This window comes from Stigmatopora argus, chromosome 17, assembly GCF_051989625.1.
Source record: "Stigmatopora argus isolate UIUO_Sarg chromosome 17, RoL_Sarg_1.0, whole genome shotgun sequence".
Taxonomy (NCBI): Eukaryota; Metazoa; Chordata; class Actinopteri; order Syngnathiformes; family Syngnathidae; genus Stigmatopora; species Stigmatopora argus.
Window position 1 is genome coordinate 2,027,584 of NC_135403.1, and position 21,560 is coordinate 2,049,143.

Sequence of the window (21,560 nt, forward strand, 5' to 3'; positions counted from 1 at the left end):
GCCTACTCTATCACTAGCCAATCATAGTTGGTGAAAGTGATGACGTATCCCTACGCCTGCGATAAGGCAATGACGTATCCCTAAGCCTGCAAGAAGGCCTTGGTGTCACCAAATCGAATTCTGATTGGTTAAAGCAACAGTCTTATCGACGCTTGTTTAATGCAGCAGAGCCTGCAGAACTGATTGTGAAGGCCTTGAGGCAGATTTCTGACCTGGCATCAAATAATGGCTGAAATGTGATTGGTTAAATGCTTCAATATGAAAACACACATCTGGAAGCAGTGCAACCAGGGGGAAAGCAATGAAAGGAAGCTGACAGACAATTTGGAATTATTTAATAAGTATTCATTGGCAAAATATAATTAACATCAGTCTGTGATTCAGATATTTCTTAGGCCAGCAGAGAAGGCCCTGACGGCACACCACTGATTGTTATGTACATATGTTACAGTGGGGTAAATTGATTTTTACAAATTGACCCCTTTATGGTTTGGCTTAAACTTCGGGTAAAACTGAGCATATGAACTAGGTACAACAGGCAGTCACACAAAGTTTCATTAAATTGTGGGGAAAAAAAGCAAAAGTAAAATTTTTCCAAAAAACCCACAAAAAACAAAAACGTTTTTTTTAATGTATACTTTCTCTTTCTTCATTTAAGAATAACATTTACACTAGTGGGCCCAGAAAAATAGACTTTGGATAGCTGTCCCTCAGACTGGACCACTGCACAAAAAAATAGTCTGAAAAGTAGTAAAGGATTCTTCCCGTGACCGACAGTGACTCAACCCGGCATATGCTTTCAGTGAAAACAATCAAGACTTTCTTAATTCCCAGAATTCCAAGCAGAAGTCCAGCTACACAAAGGGGAACACAGGTCCCCGGGCCATTACACAGCACCTAAAACAACAAAAAATACATGGAGGTGGGATGAGCACAAATACAAGATTAGAATATATGTTCTATCGATAAACTTTTTATTTTGTATTTTTTTCACACAACAGCCATTGCTGAAAAAATATTTGAATATAGTAGGACCAAATTTAGTTACAATTTGTGTATGTATAACTTACGTCCTCTCAAAATAATAACAAACCCTTAATTTGTTTTAAATATTCACTTATCGAAGTAAATATCGAAACTGATGTAGCTGATATTTTTGGTTAAATCCAAATCCAACCAAGATTGTGTGTGTCTATTGTACACATTGTGGAACCACTTTGTAGAGAAATATGTTAATCAACATCTCAATTATTACATTTTAACAATATTAATGTGAAATATGAACTGTATTCTTATATTTAATCTTGCACCCTTCTGCACTTCTAGAAATTTAGTCACTAGAATAGAATTTTTACTGACACCTACAGGTCAAGGCCTGTCATCACTTTGTATATAACCCACCCCTTTTGTGTCCCCGCCTAAAGTTTGTCTCCGCCTAACTTCTATTAAATACCTTCCCCGACCGAGTGAACGGCGTATCTGGATGGGAGGCCTCGAGGTGGTCGCTTGGCTCTGTCGAGCGCTGACCCCTTCTTAGGAAGGGTGGGGGCTAGCCAAGGGGGCTAGCCAAGAACAAAGGAAGCGGACCGAGCGGCGACCATTTTGAGAGCCATCGAGATGGGGCCTCCTGTGCAGATAACCTCCATTCGGCCGGGAGCTAAAAACTACCACGTGTTTGCTGCTTCCTCTGTATGAAGATGATTGTCGAGGCAAACCAGCTTTGACATTTTGGTGCCTGAAACCCGAGATTCTTCTCTGCTTTCCGGCCACGGCAGATCGACAGAAGGATGGATGGCTTGACGTCGGCTACTCCAGCCTTGAGAGAGGGCGATCTGGCCTGCTGGCCCGGGAACAGATTACGAATTATCCTTTCGTACAGAGGAGGCACCAAAAAATGGTAAGGCACTTTTTAAAATTAATTTGTAGAATCTAACCCACCAAGTCCCCGTTTCCCTTCGAGGATGGGAGATGCTTAAAAAGAAAAGTTGCGTATACTCTTCTCTGTGTGTCGGAGATTCTTCTTTCTGTGTGTCGGAAAGACATTTTTCTGTGTGTCGGAATTATGTTTTAATAGTATACAGCACGATAAAAGGCTGTGTGTCGGCCTCTGCCTGGAAAGCAGACAAAATGGGAGGTAGCGCCTCCCCGCGAAGGGACTTCGAGGGTTGTGTTAAAAATATAGAAGAAATATATTGTCATACAGTGCCAAGATAATGAAAGAGCTCGATATAAAGAAAAAAAAGAAATAGAATAAAACTATAAACGCATGCAAGTAATCTTCATATGAATAGATATATAGATATATATAAGTACGCTATGACGCGTTCATAAACGATATAAGTATGATTGCCGCGAAAAATAGGAGTTTAATCGGCGAAAAAGAATATTTAGACGGATAAAAATAAGTATTTAAGAGAGGGTGAATTGGAACAGGATGGTGGGGGGGGTTGAAAAGCAGACCACATGTGAGAGGAAAAATGGCCGAGCCCACAGACAAAGAGAAAAAATGGCGGCGAGCCAACTGAAGTTAAAACTGCCTTTCTTCTCCAGCCCACGTTCTACTAACCCAGGAAGATATATATATATTAGGCCTGTTCAGAAACAGTGCCCCCCTTGCTCAGCCCACTCCTCGTGCCAGGTTCCACTCGCAGGGGCTAGGAGCACGAGGGGGGGGGATTGGGGGACTGGAATGCAAGAAATCTCAGGTTACATCTCACATTCCACACGATGAGCAAGGAGGAGCAGTGATGAAGAGACATGAGCAGAGAGAGTAATAGAAAGAAAATAAGACAGAAAATTGACAATATAACATATTAGTGACAAATTATGGGTCCTCTAATAAACACTGAAATTTATCATTAGGAAATGATTAAGAAATTGCTAAGTAGAAGGTTAGTTTCTCTAAATTTTAATTGTGGTAAGAGTGAGCTACAAAAAATGGCTCTTATATTAAATAAGCATAGTGCTTGGAGCAGAACAGCAATTCAACAAGTGCAATTTAGCTATCTTAGCAAATAGAGAGGGATTTGCGATTTAGACTTAAGGATTAGGAATCATCCAAATTATTAATGATATCAAACATGAAGACAATGCAGAAATGGCATTGATCCAAATTATTAGGTAAATTGTAGCTGGCAAGTTTAGATAAAATAATTAATTTAGGATAGGCATAATTTCGCTGAGATGCAATAAACATCATGACTTGTGATCAGTGCACGGATGGCAATTCATTGTTTTGCCCATCAACAGGTGGAATATGCTTTAGCGTGGTTCATATTAATGACTATTAGAATATTAATTGCATTAGAATCGAACAATTGATGCCAACCAAACAACATTGACCTATTTCCTTTTAGAATGACTTGCCATGACACAGCGAAAGGTGGTTAGCTGCCAAGAAGCCCCAGGACTGGGGATGGCGCTCTTCACCAGTGATAAAAAAATTGCAGACCACGGATGTCTGAAAATGAGTGAGCGTGAATGGTTGTTTGTCCTTTTTGTGTTTTTGATTGGCCGACCACCGAGATATGATCAATCAATTAGGTATCAAGGTGGAAAATGATTTAGCAAATTGGAATCGATTTCGGAATTTGCCAATAAGCCGTTTCACGGATGGCAACGCCAAATTATGGAAAAATATTTCGTCCAAGGAAATTTTTAATGAAAAAGCAGCAGTACTCCAAATGTGAAATTTGAAGTGGAGAAACAAATCTGCTATGCAAAATTTGGGAGCACTGGGAAAAAACAGACAGTGCTTGATACGAAATTCCAAAGTACTATTGATTTATTGTGATAATGGCATCCAAATTGTGTTAACAGAATAATTGACTGAATTGAAAAAAGGTTCCATATTTCGTTATGAAGTCATTGCGCCTACATAACGAGGTCAACCGGACAACAAAATATGGACATCCTATTAAGTAGACCATACCAAACGCCATTATTCACTACACGATTGGAACTAGAGGATGAGGCTAATCTGGCTATCTGCATAAAAGAAAAAACTTTAAAGGAACACACTGAATTTGGGTTAGCAGGAGGAGACTGTGGTTCCTAACAGAAAACAGACTGGACCAACGGCGGTCCCGGGAGCCTGGGTGCTCAACACACGTGTTCCTGACCAACCAGCAAACATGAAAAAAAAAAAGCGGGATCCATTTTGTGCACTATAAGAAGGTTCTCTCAGTTGAAACGTTTATAGGAGACAGGTAAGATAAACTTTTTGACGTAATCAGACGAAATGGCAAGCACTCAAATATTGATTGGAGAGATTATTGCTCGGGGAGCGATGCTGTAAGCCATGAGGAACTTTTTATATTGGTTTTATTGTCTCCATAAAAAAAGTGAAAGCGTTTCAATTGAGACTAAACCTTCTTATAGATAGTTAAAGTAAACAATTGAGATTAGATTTTCTTACAGATTTTTAAAGTAAACAATTGAGACAAATCTTCTTACAGATTTTTAAAGTAAACAATTAGAGAGAAAATAAACTACAATGGATAGAAATGTTACTAGATTTTAATTTTATGCCTGACTATTGAAAAATATTGATTAAGAAAGTTTTATAGGAGATGATTGACAAACTCCAAAGACAATGGGATGTTACATTTGATAAAAAGATTACTAGATTGGGATACTTTGAATTTCAAACAACTGAGTTTAATATGCAACGCAATACACATTCTTAAATGAATTGGGACTTGATTAGTATGCATTTTATAAGTAATGAGTTTTAATTGCTTTAAAGGATACAATTATGCTAAAATATTAACCTTGACAAACAAGGGGTGATTACAATTTAGTGGGTTCAATTATATTCAGAATTATAAATGTGTGCATTTTGTTTCTGGAATATTAATTGATGTGAATTTAACTGTTACAGAGAACGGGAAAGCTGTTTTCCTGGGGAGAAAGCACCCTGGTTTGCTTTTTGTGTTTTTCCTAGTTTTAAGTATGATCAGTTAATTTGTGTAATTAGAGGAAAGGGAAAAACAAATATGGTTCTTGATCTTAACAAGGAAGCAGTGATCATAATAGAATACCAGCTAGCATTTTTGATTTTGACTGATAAGGCATTTAAATTTTCACAAACTATAGTGATGGAATAAGTAAGATTGTTGCGATTTTTGTTCATTGAGGTATTAAGCCGAACCAAATAGCCGTAAGCAAATTTTAAGCACGTGTTGAAGACAACGACAGAACACAGCAGCTAAAGCAGCAGCGCAAACACTTACTGCACAGCATACACAACAACAAAACTGAGCCGATCTCAAGAACAGTCAGCAGACGAACTGTACAAAGCTAAAGGCCTACCGTGCCTACCAAAAATTATTCCAAAATTGAGCCATAAATGCCTCAAAAGGGAGGAAGATATGATGGACATCGAAATACCTACTTTTAAAATTTTTGAAGGAACTGTTTAATTTGTTATTTTATTGATCTGTAAAGAACATGGGATCTCCAGAATCAGCTGGAGTAACAATGGAGCTCATTTTGCAAACAGCATAGTGCAAAACATGGCAAAACACCTAAGTAGAGCGAACAAATGGTACGATAAAACCAAGGCTTGAGAAACCATGGGGGAGATAAATAAGCAATGGCCAGAACGCCTAACACTGGCCAAAACGTATATGAAGATAGTACCAACTAGCTCGGGATTAACACCTTTTTGAGATAGTTCATGGAAGACCATTCTAACTTCCTCTATGGGAAGAGTAACCATGACGAGAGACTAAGGAAGGAGAGAAACTTATCCAAAGAACATGTAAGCTGCCGTGATCTTTTTGTCTATCTTGCAGGAGGTGGTGAAGCCAGGTGACTGGATCCTGATCCGAGTCATAAAAGGAAGTCCTGGTTCTCTCCACGATGGAAAGACCCATTCGTGGCCCAACTCACCAACCTCCACAGCAGCAAAGATCACTGAAAAGTCAAAGTCGATTCACCAAGGTCGGTTCAAGGTCGTTCGAGACAGGTGACTCTGAGTGGACCAAGTCGGACGGTGTCAAAACCCTTGTCCGTGAAGAAACTCATCTGACGTCTACTCACCAGCCACGAGCACCCCTCACTTAACTCTGACCTCCCATAGACTTTGCACCTCTATACAGAAGCCACAGTGAAAGCTGTTGCCACCCACATCACAGTGACTGGACTGTCAGTGACTGCACTGTCAGTGACAGCCTGGGCGTGTCTGAACGCCCCGCCCACAGAGACTCGAGTTGGAAAACAAGTGCAGGAAACGTCCTGCCTCATCACTGGAAAGGCAGAGCCAAGCGGTCCGCTCTTGGATGGGGACCCAACCTACATCAACATCGGGGTTCCCCGCAGCATATCAGATGAGTATAAACTCGCTGACCAAATTGCACGACTCCAGAACAGGACGGAGGAAGTGTTTGCAGCCATCCATGAACAGAGCTGATGGCCTTCCAGAACAGAATTGCTGTTGACATGCTCCTGGCAGAGAAAGGTGGCGTGTGCTCCATCTTTGGCGACCAATGCTGCATCCCGAACAATACAGCAGCTGACGGGAGTTTAACCAAGGCCCTGGAGGGTCTTCGATCCCTCAACAGCAAGATGAAAGAACAATCTGGAGAACTACTATGAAGAAGACGTGTGGTATAATTTCATGGTGTTCCAGAAAAAACTGATTGTTGCGAATGAAAGTTGTTATGTGTGTAGCCGTATACCCATTTCCACAGATTCTGACATCCTGAATTCACTGGGTCGAGGCGTCACATTTAAATCTGCAGTCGTGCAGATGGTCTAAGATGCATTCCTTTTAAGGAGAGTGAACATAACAGTAAGATATCAAAATCAGTGCAAAATCAGTGCAATTCAAACCACGTGATTCAATCTGGGGCGATGATGTTCCTGTTGACCAAAGGTTGTGGTCCACACCCCCCCAGAAAATCATGTGTAAAGACATTGAGCTGTTATATGAGTGTTCATTAACCAAACTGTCAAGGCCCTACAGGGTATAGCAGATGATTTAAAAGCCCTTAGGGAAGTTGCAGGACCGATAGTCCTGGATCTGATAACAGCCAAAGATGGAGATGTGTGTGCCATGATGGGAGAACACTGCTGCACCTTCATCCCAGATGAAACCAGTACATTACTCGTGCCGTAGCTGAAATAAAGGCCCTAGTCAACACCATGGCCCAGGATCATTCAGCCGTAGGTGTATCATTGTGGTCATGGTTAATAACCGGGTCATGATTCTCAATTCTGTTTAAAAATTGCAACCTTGCGGTTTTTGCTACTGTTCTGTATTTTTTATGTGTGTAATCCCCTGTATGAAAGTTATGATTCAAAACACAATCCAGCACATGCTAGTAGGTTATAGTGACACAGTATCACCGCATGACAGACCATACTGGAGATTATCGCATTCTTTCGAAGTGTGACGAGTCCTCTATGCAAATGTGTTTGTCTTGATTTAAATATTGGGTTCGCTCATTAAGAGGGACGTAGAGGAATTTTTACCACTGATTACATCATTTCTCGCCTCTGCTTTGACATGTGATTTTGTTATTTTCCATACCCTGTTGAGTAACTGTCAATGATATTTGTATTCTAGAACCTGGAGGGGAGGGATACAAATTGATATGTTTAATGAAAATTCTTTCAAGTTACAACAGGGGGGAAATGTGAAATATGAACTGTATTCTTATATTTAATCTTGCACCCTTCTGCACTTCTAGAAATTTAGTCACTAGAATAGAATTTTTACTGACACCTACAGGTCAAGGCCTGTCATCACTTTGTATATAACCCACCCCTTTTGTGTCCCCGCCTAAAGTTTGTCTCCGCCTAACTTCTATTAAATACCTTCCCCGACCGAGTGAACGGCGTATCTGGATGGGAGGCCTCGAGGTGGTCGCTTGGCTCTGTCGAGCGCTGACCCCTTCTTAGGAAGGGTGGGGGCTAGCCAAGAACAAAGGAAGCGGACCGAGCGGCGACCATTTTGAGAGCCATCGAGATGGGGCCTCCTGTGCAGATAACCTCCATTCGGCCGGGAGCTAAAAACTACCACGTGTTTGCTGCTTCCTCTGTATGAAGATGATTGTCGAGGCAAACCAGCTTTGACAATTAAGATACCTGGGTTTTAAACAATGCTTGACTAATAACTGAATACCGTCATAACATAAGCCGTCACTGAGTTCGTAGGGAAGGCAGCTGAGACATGTCTCATGAACAACAAAGTGCGCCAAAATGAAGCATAGATGCGGCAAATCTTTATCTTTTCAACATTATAAAAATGATTTTAAAAGCAGCTGTGACAGGTCGTTTATGTTAGCCAAGGCTGTCAGCACCACAATTCAGATCCAAATAATTGTAAAGAGTCAGATATGCATGTTTAAAAAGTGAGTACAATAATCCCTCGAGCCAAAGCTGAATGCACTCTTTTTGAAGAGCACTACACAGTCACCTCTAGGGCCAGCCCTAGTTGGTGTGTTGGATTTTTGCAGTGGAGGAGCTTTGTGATGGAAGATTTTATAAACTATGGTGGCAAGTGCATATTTTACAGTATTGTAACAGTTCTGGCTGGCAGTTGTGTTTTTTTAATATCTGACAGTGGTGGTGCGTTTTTGGTTTTCTTTCCAATACTTTCAAAGCTTTCTAAAATATTGTTATTTTGCAGGCCGATGACAAACTTGATCAGCAGTAAATCATCTGTGATATGATAATTGTTTCAAAATACAGTTTTGCTGACTCAGGTGTTAGATAGTTTTTAATGAACCTAAAATTGGACAAATTGAATTTAATTTCATTCAGAGTGCTTTTTGTTTAATCTGTCGTTTAAAGACAAGTTGAGAGTCAAGAGTGATTCCTAGGTATTTAAATTCTTGGACTACATTGATTGTTTTTCCTTGGACAAAAAAAGAGGGTGATTCTATTTTGATGGTTTTGTTTTAATTTTTGTTGTGAATGAAGACACTGTCTTGGATAATGGTCATGAAAGTATTGCAGCTGTCATTAGTATGGTTATGGTAGAGATAATCTTCCCAATTGATATTGTTTAACACCTAGTCTAGGCTAGTTCTTGAGCTAAGAGTGTCCACTGAACAATCAGTAAGGAACGCCAACATCAAGGTTCCCACTGGCTGGAGGGGGAACGCCCAGGCTGAGGTTGACCAAGCTGTAAATAGACTGCATCATCAGGAGATCATGGGCAGAGTTCAGGTAGAGAGAGCAGGGCTAGGATGGGGAGAAGCACCACGATTCTTGTCCAAGGCTAACCATAAGGAGAGGAAAGATATGGTAGTGGCAGAGGTGACAAGGATGGGGGAAAAGCGCTATAAGATGAAGGCAGTGTCGCAGGAAGCTGGACAACCTGGGAAGGAGTTGTCAACCGAGACTTTAGTTGGTCCAACCTTTGCAAGTTCCCACAGGCAAGGATCAGCTTCCTCGTTCGCGAAACTTACGACACGCTTCCGTCGTTTCGATGGTTCATATTACTGCAATAGTTGTCACTTTTTCGAAAAAAAATAACGCGGGAAAAGGAAGTCACGTGAGCAGTGCTCACATGGTAAACACTACGAACAGATGTATTAAGGCTACTCGCGTCTGGCCAATCATCTTTGCTCTAAGGAGAACTTGCACAATTGATGGTTCACTAAAATCTTATTTGCCCCACTGTACATATATACATGTACATATACATTTTTTTTTTCAAGATGGCACCGTCACGCGGCAGCCAGTGGCAGTAGCTCTGTCCACTCTTACTTGTTTTTCGTGTTTTACAGCCTTTCTATCTTTTTTTTTAAATACATTTGAATATTTCTTAATACATTCCTTTTTACTTTACTTTGTACTTTATACTTTAATGTTTTTACAACGTTCTTTGTTCTGTTAGCCTGGCTTCTTTCTGCTACTTCTTTTTTGGAACCATTCAGCCATGCCTACGCTGTCATACACATCGGACTAGCTGTGAACAATACGCAGCAGAAGGAGCAACACCTCAATGCCGCTGGAAATTCAGATCTGGACAAAAGTGCCAGGAGAAGAAGCGACGCTTCAGACCAACCATTCCATTATGGGATAAGGTGGAAGAGCTGTCGGCACTTACCAGGCGACACAACAGAGTCGAGGGGTTCTACTCTGCTACTGTTGATTCTTCAGCTCCTGACTACTGAGGAACTGTGCGGATAAGCTTGGAAGAGTGACTCTGCATATTTTCAGCCTCGGTCACAGTCTGCAGAAGTTCCCCATCTTGTGGAAGACTTCCTGTGTGTGGTTCCAGTTTTATCCATCTCCACAACGTCTTTTTCTTGAGTCTGCATCTGTTTTTGCTACTGCAACCAAGATTGCGCCACTCAAGTGGCAGTCGGTAGCGGTAGCTCCGTCCGCTTTTGCTCGTTTTGTGTTTTTGCTGCTTTTCTGTCTTAATACTTTGCTTTGCTTTGTACTTTGTTGTTCAGTGGCCTTTGCGACTGTATTGTCTAACTTGTAACTATGCCGTTCCTGTATCTGCATTCTCACCCTCTTTCTACTGTAACAATGAAATTTCCCCGAATACGGGATGAATAAAGTTATCCAATCCAATATAGACACCCACACAACCCAAGCACCCCCCCAAACACACACCCACACAGTGGGGCAAAGAAGTATTTAGTCAACCAACAATTGTGCTAGTTCTCCTACTTGAAAAGATTAGAGAGGTCTGTAATTGTCAACATGGGTAAACCTCAACCATGAGAAACAGAATGTGGAAAAAAATAACAGAAAATCACATTGTTTGATTTTAAAAGAATTTATTACCATCTGTTTTAACTCATTATCGGTATAAAAGACACCTGTCCACAACCTCAGTCTCTCACACACCAAACTCCACTATGGCCAAGACCAAAGAGGTGTCGAAGGACACCAGAGCGTGTATACATTTATACCTTGTCGCTCCCCCCCAATCCCCCTCTCCAGCTCCCTCTTTTCCACTAATTATAATTGTAGAGTAAATTTCTTGAAACAATGATATAATTTTAGGAAAACTACACATGAAACTAAAAAATGAAATAAATTACAGTAGATGTATAATGCTTACACACCATGTCAGGCCTGCATCGAAAGATCAGGGGTATAGCATGAAACTGGGCTTTCAGGGTGCTTAGAACTGAAGAACTCCATGACTGATGTACTTCTCGGCTGCGTTTGATCCGATGAATGGTGAACTAGAAACATAGTTTTGTAACATTTTCATGTTATCATGATTTTTTTAACAAGGAAAATACAACCCCAACAAAAAAATAAAAAATAAGTGCTATTTTGAATTGTGGTTTGAAATGCAAGGAGAAACAATTAATTGATCAAGCGTAGGCCTGGGCGATAGGACAAAAATCGTTATCCCAATAAAAAAAATGAAAAATGATCAGTCGATATCGATAACACTGGTTAACTTGATTCATCATCATAGGCGCCGTTCAAAGCGGCTGCTAGTTGCAGTGGCTCCCTAAACCCTCACTTGTATTCTGTGTTTTTAGGGCTTTTTTAGAGCTTTTTTATCCTTTATTTTTACATTTTATTGTCTCTTAAGATTTTACTTGTTACTTTGCTTTATATATTATATTCCAAACTTTAATGTTTTAAAACTTTACTTTCAAGACTCTACTCCGAGACTCAAGTTGTGCGAGAGGCAGTCTTTGAGCTATTAGTTTAGTTTATCTTCGGGAATTCTGGACATTATATTTTGACCCACTCAGCCATGCCTCCGCTGTCTTACACAAAGGATCCGCTGTTAGCGCTACGCAAAACCTGGATTCCCCTGGACCTGGACCTCCCCGCGGAGTGAAAGAGGAAGAGAAGAGGATGCAGAGCTGGACGAAAATGTCAGGAGAGAAAGCGACGCTTCAGACCCAGCATTCCATCTATTATTATGGGGAACGTAAGATCTCTCCCCAATAAGATGGAAGAGCTAACGGCGCTGACCAAACAACAACGACAATATCCGAATATCTGCATTATGTGCTTCACGGAGACCTGGCTGAATGAACTAATTCCGGACTCTCTCGTCTCCTTGGACGGTTTTCAGCTGGTGAGGGCGGACAGAGATGCTGAGGAGAGCGGTAGGAAGAAAGGGGGGGGACTAGCTGTTTTTATTAATAGTAGATGGTGCAGCCCCGGGCACATTACTGTGAAGGAGCGACTCTGCACTCGAGATATCGAGCTAGTAGCTGTTAGCATCAGGCCGTTTTACATCCCCCGGGAATTCTCACACGTTATCATAATAACTGCGTATATACGTCCCTCGGCCGATGAGACAGTCGCCCGCGAGCTGCTTCACGCCACTGTGTCCCGGCTGCAAACGTCACACCCCCAGTCTCTCCTTCTTATTTCTGGTGATTTTAACCATGCTCCCTTAGCTTCTACTCTCCCCACCTTCACTCAGTTTGTGAAGTGCCACACCAGGGAACAAAAAACTCTGGACCTGATGTATGCCAACACAAAGGAGGCATACAGCTCAGTCCCCCTCCCCCCACTCGGCCGCTCAGACCACAACCTGGTCCATCTGATCCCCACCTACATCCCTATGGTGAGGAAAATAAAAACTACCACGAGGATCATACAAAGATGGACCGAGGAGACCAGCATGGTACTGAGGGACTGTTTTGAGACCACTGACTGGGAGGTGCTGTGCAATTCACATGGTAATGACATTGACAGCTTGACCCACTGCATCACAGATTATATTAACTTCTGTGTTGAGAACATTGTACTCTCCAAGAAGGTCTGTTGTTTCTCCAACAATAAGCAGTGGGTCACCAGGGATCTAAGGGCCCTCCTGAACAAGAAGAGGGCTTTTAGGTCTGGGGAGAAAGAGAGCCTGAAAATGGTCCAGAAGGAGCTGAAGAGAGAGATAAGGAAGGGTAAGACCATCTACAGGAGGAAGCTGGAGAACCAACTCCAGAGAGGCAACACCAAAGAGGTCTGGAGGAGCTTGAGGACTATTTCGGGCCATGGAGGCAACAGCGAGAGAGACCCGGAGTCTGGCGGCAGGGAGTGGGCCAATGAACTGAATCAGTTCTTTAACAGATTCAGTCCTGCCCCCACTCCCCTGACCCCCCAGACCAGAAGCAACGCTCCCCCCTCGTTCTCCTCCTCCTCCTCTTCCTCCCCCTCTTCCACCGGTCTCTGCATTACTGTCGATCAGGTGATAAAACAGCTCAAGAAGATCGAGGCAAGGAAGGCTACCGGTCCAGACGGCCTCAGCTCCAGACTACTGAGAGAGTGTGCGGATCAGCTTGGTATAGTGATTCTGCATATTTTCAACCTCAGCCTCAGTCTGCAGAAGGTCCCCACCTTGTGGAAAACTTCCTGCGTGGTCCCAGTTCCTAAGATGGCGTACCCCAGGGAGCCAAACCACTTCAGGCCGGTAGCATTAACCTCTCACCTGATCAAGACATTGGAGAGAATCATCCTCAATCACTTCAGCCCCCTGATGAATGCAGAGCTGGACCCTCTGCAGTTGGCCTATCGTCCAGGCATTGGTGTGGAAGATGCTACCACCTACCTGATGCACAGGTCTCTTTCACACCTGGAGAACGCAGGAAGCACGCTGAGAATGATGCTTTTTGACCTCTCCAGTGCGTTCAACACCATTCAGCCGGTTCTACTGAGAGGGAAACTGGAAGAGGCTGGAGTAAGGAACCACCTAGCATGGATCATCGACTTCCTCACTGACAGACCACAATATGTGAGACTCCAGGACTGTACGTCTGATGTGGTAGCTTGCAGCACGGGGGCCCCACAAGGCACAGTGCTCTCTCCACTCCTCTTCTCCCTCTACACATCGGACTTTAAACATAATACAGACACCTGCCACCTCCAGAAGTTCTCTGACGACACCGCTATTGTTGGACGAGTGACGGACGGGAACGACCTGGAGTACAGGGGAGTCATCACAGCCTTTGTTGACTGGTGTAGGCAAAACCACCTCTACATCAACACCAGTAAGACAAAGGAAATGGTCATCGATTTTCGGAGGAATCCTCAACAGACCACTCAGGTGAACATCCAGGGTACAGACATTGAAATCGTGGAGAATTTTAAGTACCTGGGTGTTCACCTCAACAACAAACTAGACTGGTCCATAAACACAGATGCCCTGTACAAAAGGGGCCAGAGCCGCCTCTACCTACTGAGGAGTCTACGGTCCTCTGGAGTGTGCAGGACACTGCTGAGGACTTTCTACGACACTGTGGTGGCATCTACAGTGTTTTATGCAGTGCTTTGTTGGGGATGCGGGAGCACGGAGAGGGACAGGAACAGGCTGAATAAGCTGGTCAGGAGGGCCAGCTCTGTTCTGGGCTGTCCTTTAGACTCTGTGGAGGAAGTGGGAGAGCGGAGGATGCTGACCAGGATGATCTCCATCATGGACAGCACCTCCCACCCCCTGCATGAGTCTTTGGAGTCCCTCCGAAGCTCCTTTAGCAATAGACTGCGGCACCCTCATTGCAGGAAGGAGCGCTTCCGCAGATCCTTCCTCCCATCAGCTGTCAGGCTCTTTAACAAAAAAATGGCTGTGTGTTAAGACCTACCGTATGCATGCATGTACATTTATGTGTATGTATGTATGTATATATGTGCTAAGCAACACGCTTATATAATTATATATTTATTCATGTATTTATTTCTTGACCTACTTATTACCTATCTATTTATGTCTAAAATGCCTTTCCTATTCCTGCATCCTCACCCTCTTGCCACTGGAACAACGAAATTTCCCGAATACGGGATGAATAAAGTTATCCAATCCAATCCAACAACAAATTAGATGTCTGTGTTTTTTTCCAGCTGATTTAGCGTGAATCTGTTGTCCTGAATCCAGAAATCACATTGGTTTTGCTCAGGCAGGTCAAGGTTTTGAGAGCTCCCAACCTCCGTTGACTCCATTTCAAGAGTACCCTTGTCAAATTTCCGGAGATTTTCCAGAATGCGATTCACGTAAAATCAATATAAGAAAAAAAACAACGTACGGCAATTTAAATCAAACTTTTATTATCATGTTTTTACATTAATTGAAATATTGTGTTTTTACAAACTATTGTAAAAGTACAGCACAATGAAAATAAGTTTATCTTTGTGTTTGGGTCCTTATACATGCTTTTTACAGACAGTAATTCCACCATGTGTCACGCTGAAGTCGCACATGTATGTTGTGCAATGTGCAAATGTCGGTCCTTTTGGAGACGGCTTCAACATGGGATATTTCGTCGAATGCGAACCAATAAACTTCAGCGAGTGTCTGGGTTTCTTATTAGAATTTTCATCCAAATTGCCATCCATTTTGCGCCTAATCCGAGCAGGCATATTAATAAGACTTCACAGTGCTGTCTACGTCTACTTCGTTTAGAACAACTTGGGAAATGACAGGATTTGTTTCAAAACAAAAGACTGGTGGTTAAGTCACCCTTAAAAATACTTCCCTTATGAAAAAAATGAAAATGAAAATGTTAACGCGATAGAGGCTACCTATGCAATCGATTACAAATTGATTGGCACGCTGAAGTCGCACAAGAAGAATCATTTGCCAGAACTTGTAACTCGGATGATTTACAATGAACTCGGTTTACAGTGCAGTTGAATCAAATGCGGAAGTAAGATGCGGAAGCCGTTGCGATGGTGTGAATTTCGAGGCATTTAAATGGGAAATTTGGTACTTTTCCGATATGGTTGCTTAAAAAAAAATTTGAGTGACAATTATTTTTTGATTTCCGGAGTTAGGGGAGGTTGTTCACTCCGGACAACCCGGAGTTTGCGTTACTTGTCCGGTCAAACTCCGGAAATTCCAGAGAAGTTGGCAGCTCTGTAGGGCCCTATGTCGTTTTTTATGTTTTTGTTCACATGTACGCATGTGTGGGGCATTTTAGAAGTTAAATGGGGGTAAAATGCCATGTGGAATGTTTTTATTTATTTATGGACTGGGTTAACTTTTAAAAGTGTTTGATCTTCGCCTTTTTTTTTCTTTTGATTTTTTGGATGTGAAATCTGGATGCTTCGTTCAGAAGATCGTGCAGAAATCAGGTCTGATAATTAGTGTTCTGCTACATCTGTGAATGAATGAAGGTACTTTGTTATTGCGTTATCAATATGGTCAAATGTTACTGTTTTTTCTGTGTAATAATGATTTGCTACATTACATGTTATAAGAATTTGAAGACAGCTGCTGTTTGGGAATCTCCAGGTGCTAAACTCTTAAATAGGATGAAATTGGCTGACTAAATTCAGATGAATTTATTGTGCTTTAAACTTTCCCCCCTCGGGTTTCTACCGAGCAATTACCAACTGTAGATTGTGTATAGAGGGGGAGAGCAAAATGTGGGAGTATGGAAATATGAAAAGCTATGATTGTCGCATCCCCGAGGGGGTTCAAACCCACACCCTGGCGCGGGCGGTAGAGGATTTACGACTCCTGATGAAACAGTTAGAGTTATACTCCCGCCGTGCCGTAAACCTGGCCTAAACATGCAGTCCGTTTGGCGAGGCGATAGACATTACAGCAGACGAAAACAACTCAAGCCTTGTCTCAGTAAAGCACAATCAGATCCCTTTTAAAATTGTGTAAGAGCATTGGACAACAGCAAAAAAGGGAGAATATTCTGCCTTGAGGATCTTAAACAAGCAATGGTAATAATAACAACTACAGTATTTTCACACCTATAAAACTCACCGTCTGATATGTCGCAGTCTCATTTGCGGGTATATTTTTGTTTTTGTCAATACATTGGGCGCTTCTTCAGAAAAGGCGCTAGCATGACACTAGGCTAGCGTATGTTATGATAGCCGCTAGCGTACCTATGTTATGGTAGCCGCTAGCATATGTTATGCTATCCGCTAGCGTATTTTTTAAAGAAAGACTAAGTTTGATAATGCTTTATTGAGGTAAAAGGTACACTCTGATATAAAGAGTTCAGCGTTCAACATGCTGGGCTCCACTGTCAGTCAGAGTTGTCTTTTCCGGCAACTTGATTCCAGCTTTGGCGAAGCTCAGTGCTGGCCGACATTTGAGCCCAGTCATCCACAATCCATTGTAACTCGCGACATGCATTACTCCCAGGCCTTTGATTCTCCTCGCTGTTATATCGGCATCGACAATTCATTCCAAATCGTCACGTAACTCATGCGACGCTGCCTGCCCGAACTACTATGTTGGCCATCCATTAGCAAAGCTGTTAAATTGTGTTCGATCCATGGCCTCAGTCCATTTTCCAAGCGTTCGCACCCGCATTGTGTTGTCATTCACGTCACGTATTGCCTCTGTATACAGTGGGGCAAATAAGTATTTAGTCAACCACCAATTGTGCAAGTTCTCCTACTTAAAAAGATTAGAGGCCTGTAATTGTCAACATGGGTAAAACCTCAACCATGAGAGACAGAATGTGGAAACCCCCCAGAAAATAACATTGTTTGATTTTTAAAGAATTTATTTCCTAATTAGAGTGAAAAATAAGTATTTGGTCACCTACAAACAAGCAAGATTTCTGGCTGTCAAAGAGGTCTAACTTCTTCTAACGAGGTCTAACAAAGTCTCCACTCATTACCTGTATTAAAAGCATCTGTTTTAACTCATTATCATTATCTCATTAACTCATTATCTCATTTGCACTTCACAGAAAATAACCCAAAGAAGATGTGGCAAGGAAGACGACATATTACCAACTACAATAACAATAATATGTCTGTTAACACAGATGCCTCACTAGCGGTGGAATTGAACCGTTTCTTTGCCCACTTTGAGACTGACAAATCAGACCCAGTCTCAACACCCCCACCACCACCCTGCAGCAATACACTGAAGTTCCGGGAACAGGAAGTGAGACTGGTAATGCGGTCTGTGAACACCAGGAAGGCTGCTGGCCCAGACGGAGTACCTGGGAAGGTGCTCAAAGCCTGTGCTGACCAGCTGGCTGGAGTCACAAAAAAATTCAATTGTTCCCTGCAACAATCCATCATTCCATCCTGTCTGAAATCTGCCACCATTATCCCTGTCCCCAAAAAGCCAACCATTGAGAGCCTGAATGATTACAGGCCTGTTGCACTTATGCCTGTAATCATGAAGTGCTTTGAAAAGTTGGTCGCCCGCTACATCAGGGATACGATCCCTCCCTCAGTTGACCCTCACCAGTTTGCTTATAGAGCAAACAGGTCCACTGAGGACGCCATCGCTGTAGCTCTACACAGAGCACTGAGCTATGTGAGGATGCTTTTCATTGACTATAGCTCAGCCTTCAACACCATAAAACCGGACATTCTGACTGACAAACTCTCCCACCTTGGACTATCCTCTTCAATCTGCTGCTGGATAAACAACTTCTTGACCAACCGACCACAAACTGTTAGACTTGGTCCCCACCTCTCTTCCTCCATTACACTGAGCACTGGCTCCCCTCAAGGCTGTGTACTGAGTCCTCTTCTGTACTCCCTGTACACATACGACTGTACACCTACCCACCAGTCTAACGCCATCATCAAATTCGCTGATGACACCACTGTGGTCGGACTCATCTCAGGAGGGGATGAGTCGGCCTACAGAGATGAGGTCAACAAACTGTCTTCGTGGTGCTCGGTGAACAATCTCACACTGAACACCACGAAAACTAAAGAAATAATCCTGGACTTTCACAAACACGGCACAGATCTGGCCCCACTCCCCATAACTGGAGTATGTGTAGACAGGGTCCAGTCCTTTAAATTCCTGGGGGTCCACATCACGGATAAGCTCTCATGGTCTACAAACATCACGGCAGTAGTGAAGAAGGCTCAGAAACGACTCCATTTCCTCAGGGTACTTAGGAAGAACAACTTGGGCACCAAGCTTCTGATACCCTTCTATAGAACCACTGTAGAGAGCATCCTGGCGTACTGCATCACAGTGTGGTACGCTGGAAGCACGGCGGCAGACAAAAAGGCCATGCAGAAAGTGATTAACACTGCCCAGAGGATTGTCGGCTGCTCTCTGCCCTCACTGGAAGACATTGCCAGCCCTCGTTACCTCAGCAGAGCCAGGAACATCATAGGGGACCCTTACCACCCTGGTCACAATCTGTTCCAGCTGCTGCCCTCTGGCAGACGCTATAGGTCCCACAAAGTAGGGACAAATAGGCTTAAGGACAGTTTTTTCCCCACATCCATCAGAACTCTAAATTTGCGGTAACACAACACACATTCCCTTCTGAGGTAATATGAAAAGATGTTTGGGTGGTGATCTGCCTCCTACTAGCTGACTGAAGGTAAGTGAAAGACAGTGAGAGGTAAGTGACCTGTATTCATAACAGCAGAATGCCAAATTACAAGTCCGTAACTATCACTTATTTAAGTCTTTTGCCGAGTAAACGCAGCTTATGGAGAAGCACCACCAATTTCGTCATACGCAGTTTCTGGGTGTGATGACAAGTAGGCTTTTTGTTGTTGATGATGACGATAGGGCCTATGTCCGATTATTATTATTATTATCGGTATAGAAGACACCTGTCCACAACCTCAGTCTCTCACACTCCAAACTCCACTATGGCCAAGACCAAAGAGCTGTCGAAGGACACCAGCGACAAAATTGTAGACCTGCTCCAGGCTGGGAAGACTGAATCTGCAATAGGTAAAACGCCTGGTGTAAAGAAATCAACTGTGGGAGCAACTATTAGAAAATGGAAGACATACAAGACCACTGATAATCTCCCTCGATCTGGGGCTACATGCAAGATCTCACCCCGTGGCGTCAAAATGATAACAAGAACGGTGAGCAAAAATCCCAAAACCACACAAGGGGTCCTAGTGAATTACTGGGACCACAGTAACAAAGGCTACTATCAGTAACACAATATGCCGCCAGGGACTCAAATCCTGCACTGCCAGTTGTGTCCTGCTGCTGAAGCAAGTACATATCCAGGCCCGTCTGCAGTTTGCTAGAGAGCATTTGGATGATCCAGAAGAGGACTGGGAGAATCTGTTATGGTCAGATGAAACCAAAATAGAACTTTTTGGTAGAAACACAGGTTCTCGTGTTTGGAAGAGAAAGAATACTGAAATTGCATCCGAAGAACACCATACCCACTGTGAAGCATGGGGGTGGAAATATCACAGGATTGGTTTTCTGCAAAGCGACAAGGTCGACATATCTGTGTAAAGGAAAGAATGAATGGGGCCATGCATTGAGAGATTTTGAGTTAAACTCTCCTTCCATCAGCAAGGACATTGAAGATAAGACTTGGCTGGGTCTATCAGCATGATAATGATCCCAAACTTCGTAAGAAGCATTTGAAGGTCCTGGAGTGGCTTAGTCAGTCTCCAGATCTGTGAGATCTGTATGGAGGAAAGGGCCAAAATACCAGCAACAGTGTGTGAAAAGCTTGTGAAGAGTTACAGAAAACGTTTTGCCTGCGTTATTGCCAACAAAGGGTACATAAAATATTGAGATGAACTTTTGGTATTGACCAAATACTTATTTTCCACCATGATTTGCAAATAAATTCTTTAAAAATCAAACTGTGATTTTTAGTTTTTTTCTCCATATTCTGTCTCTCTCGGTTGAGGTTTACCCACGTTGACAATTACAGGCCTCTCTAATCTTTGCAAGGAGGATAACTTGGTGGTTGACTAAATATTTATTTGCCCCACTGTAGCTCTAATATGCTGTTTCTTTGTGTATTGAGAGTTTTTGAGGGTTATAAGCGGTGTGAAAATACGGTAAATCTATTGAGAATTAAATTGAATGGGTAGGAAAATAACTACCGTATTTTCACGACTATAAGGCGCACATAAAAGTCTGAAATTTTCTCCAAAATAGACAGGGCGCCTTATAATCCAGTGCGCTTTATCGATGGACCAATACTAAAATTGTTATCACGATAAAATAAAATACATCCGTCGATAGGACAACTATGGCAGGCAGCCCCTGACTCTACTATTTTCCCGTAGATAAAGTACTGCGCAGTGACTGCTGGGATATGTAGTTTTTTTTTGTCAATACACCCAATGGATTGTGGCCTGCCGATCGGCATCAACACAGTTGCGAAGCATGGAAGACAGCCTTGGAATACTAGTTACGCTAGCTACTAGCTAGCTACTATTTGTGAACAAATTGTGGCCTGCCGATCGGCATAAACACAGTTGCGAAGCATGGAAGACAGCCTTGGAATACTAGTTAGGCTAGCTACTAGCTAGCTACTATTTGTGAACGAATTGTGGCCTGGCGATCGGCATCAACACAGTTGTGAAGCATGGAAGACAGCCTTGGAATACTAGTTACCTTAGCTACTAGCTAGCTACTATTTGTGAACGAATTGTGGCCTGGCGATCGGCATCAACACAGTTGCGAAACATGGAAGACAGCCTTGGAATACTAGTTACGCTAGCTACTATTTGTGAATGAATTGTGGCTGCCTGGGCGAACGTGTCTGCTTGCACGGTTGTTCGAGCTTTTGCCAAAGCCGGCATCATTTCTAAGGAGCCACATGGAAATGACGGTGACTCTGAGAACGAAGAGAGGGGACCCGGCTTTTTGGAAGGCTTGTTTAGGCAATTGTTTAATTCAGACACAGAAAATGAGGACTTTGAGGGATTTGTGGGTGATGATG

The 21,560-nt window shown here is 42.7% G+C and overlaps 1 protein-coding gene across 1 annotated transcript in view; it reads right to left on the reverse strand.

The window, feature by feature from the left end:
- Positions 1-318: 318 nt before the first annotated feature.
- Positions 319-21,560, reverse strand: part of alg14 (ALG14 UDP-N-acetylglucosaminyltransferase subunit) — a 41,886-nt gene continuing 20,644 nt past the window's right edge. Inside the window, exons 3-4 of the mRNA XM_077624097.1 lie at positions 11,043-11,165; positions 319-897 (exon numbers count right to left, since the gene is read on the reverse strand). Of these exons, the coding sequence (XP_077480223.1) occupies positions 667-897; positions 11,043-11,165 (354 nt within the window). The 3' untranslated portion in view covers positions 319-666. The remainder of the gene's footprint in view (positions 898-11,042; positions 11,166-21,560) is intronic.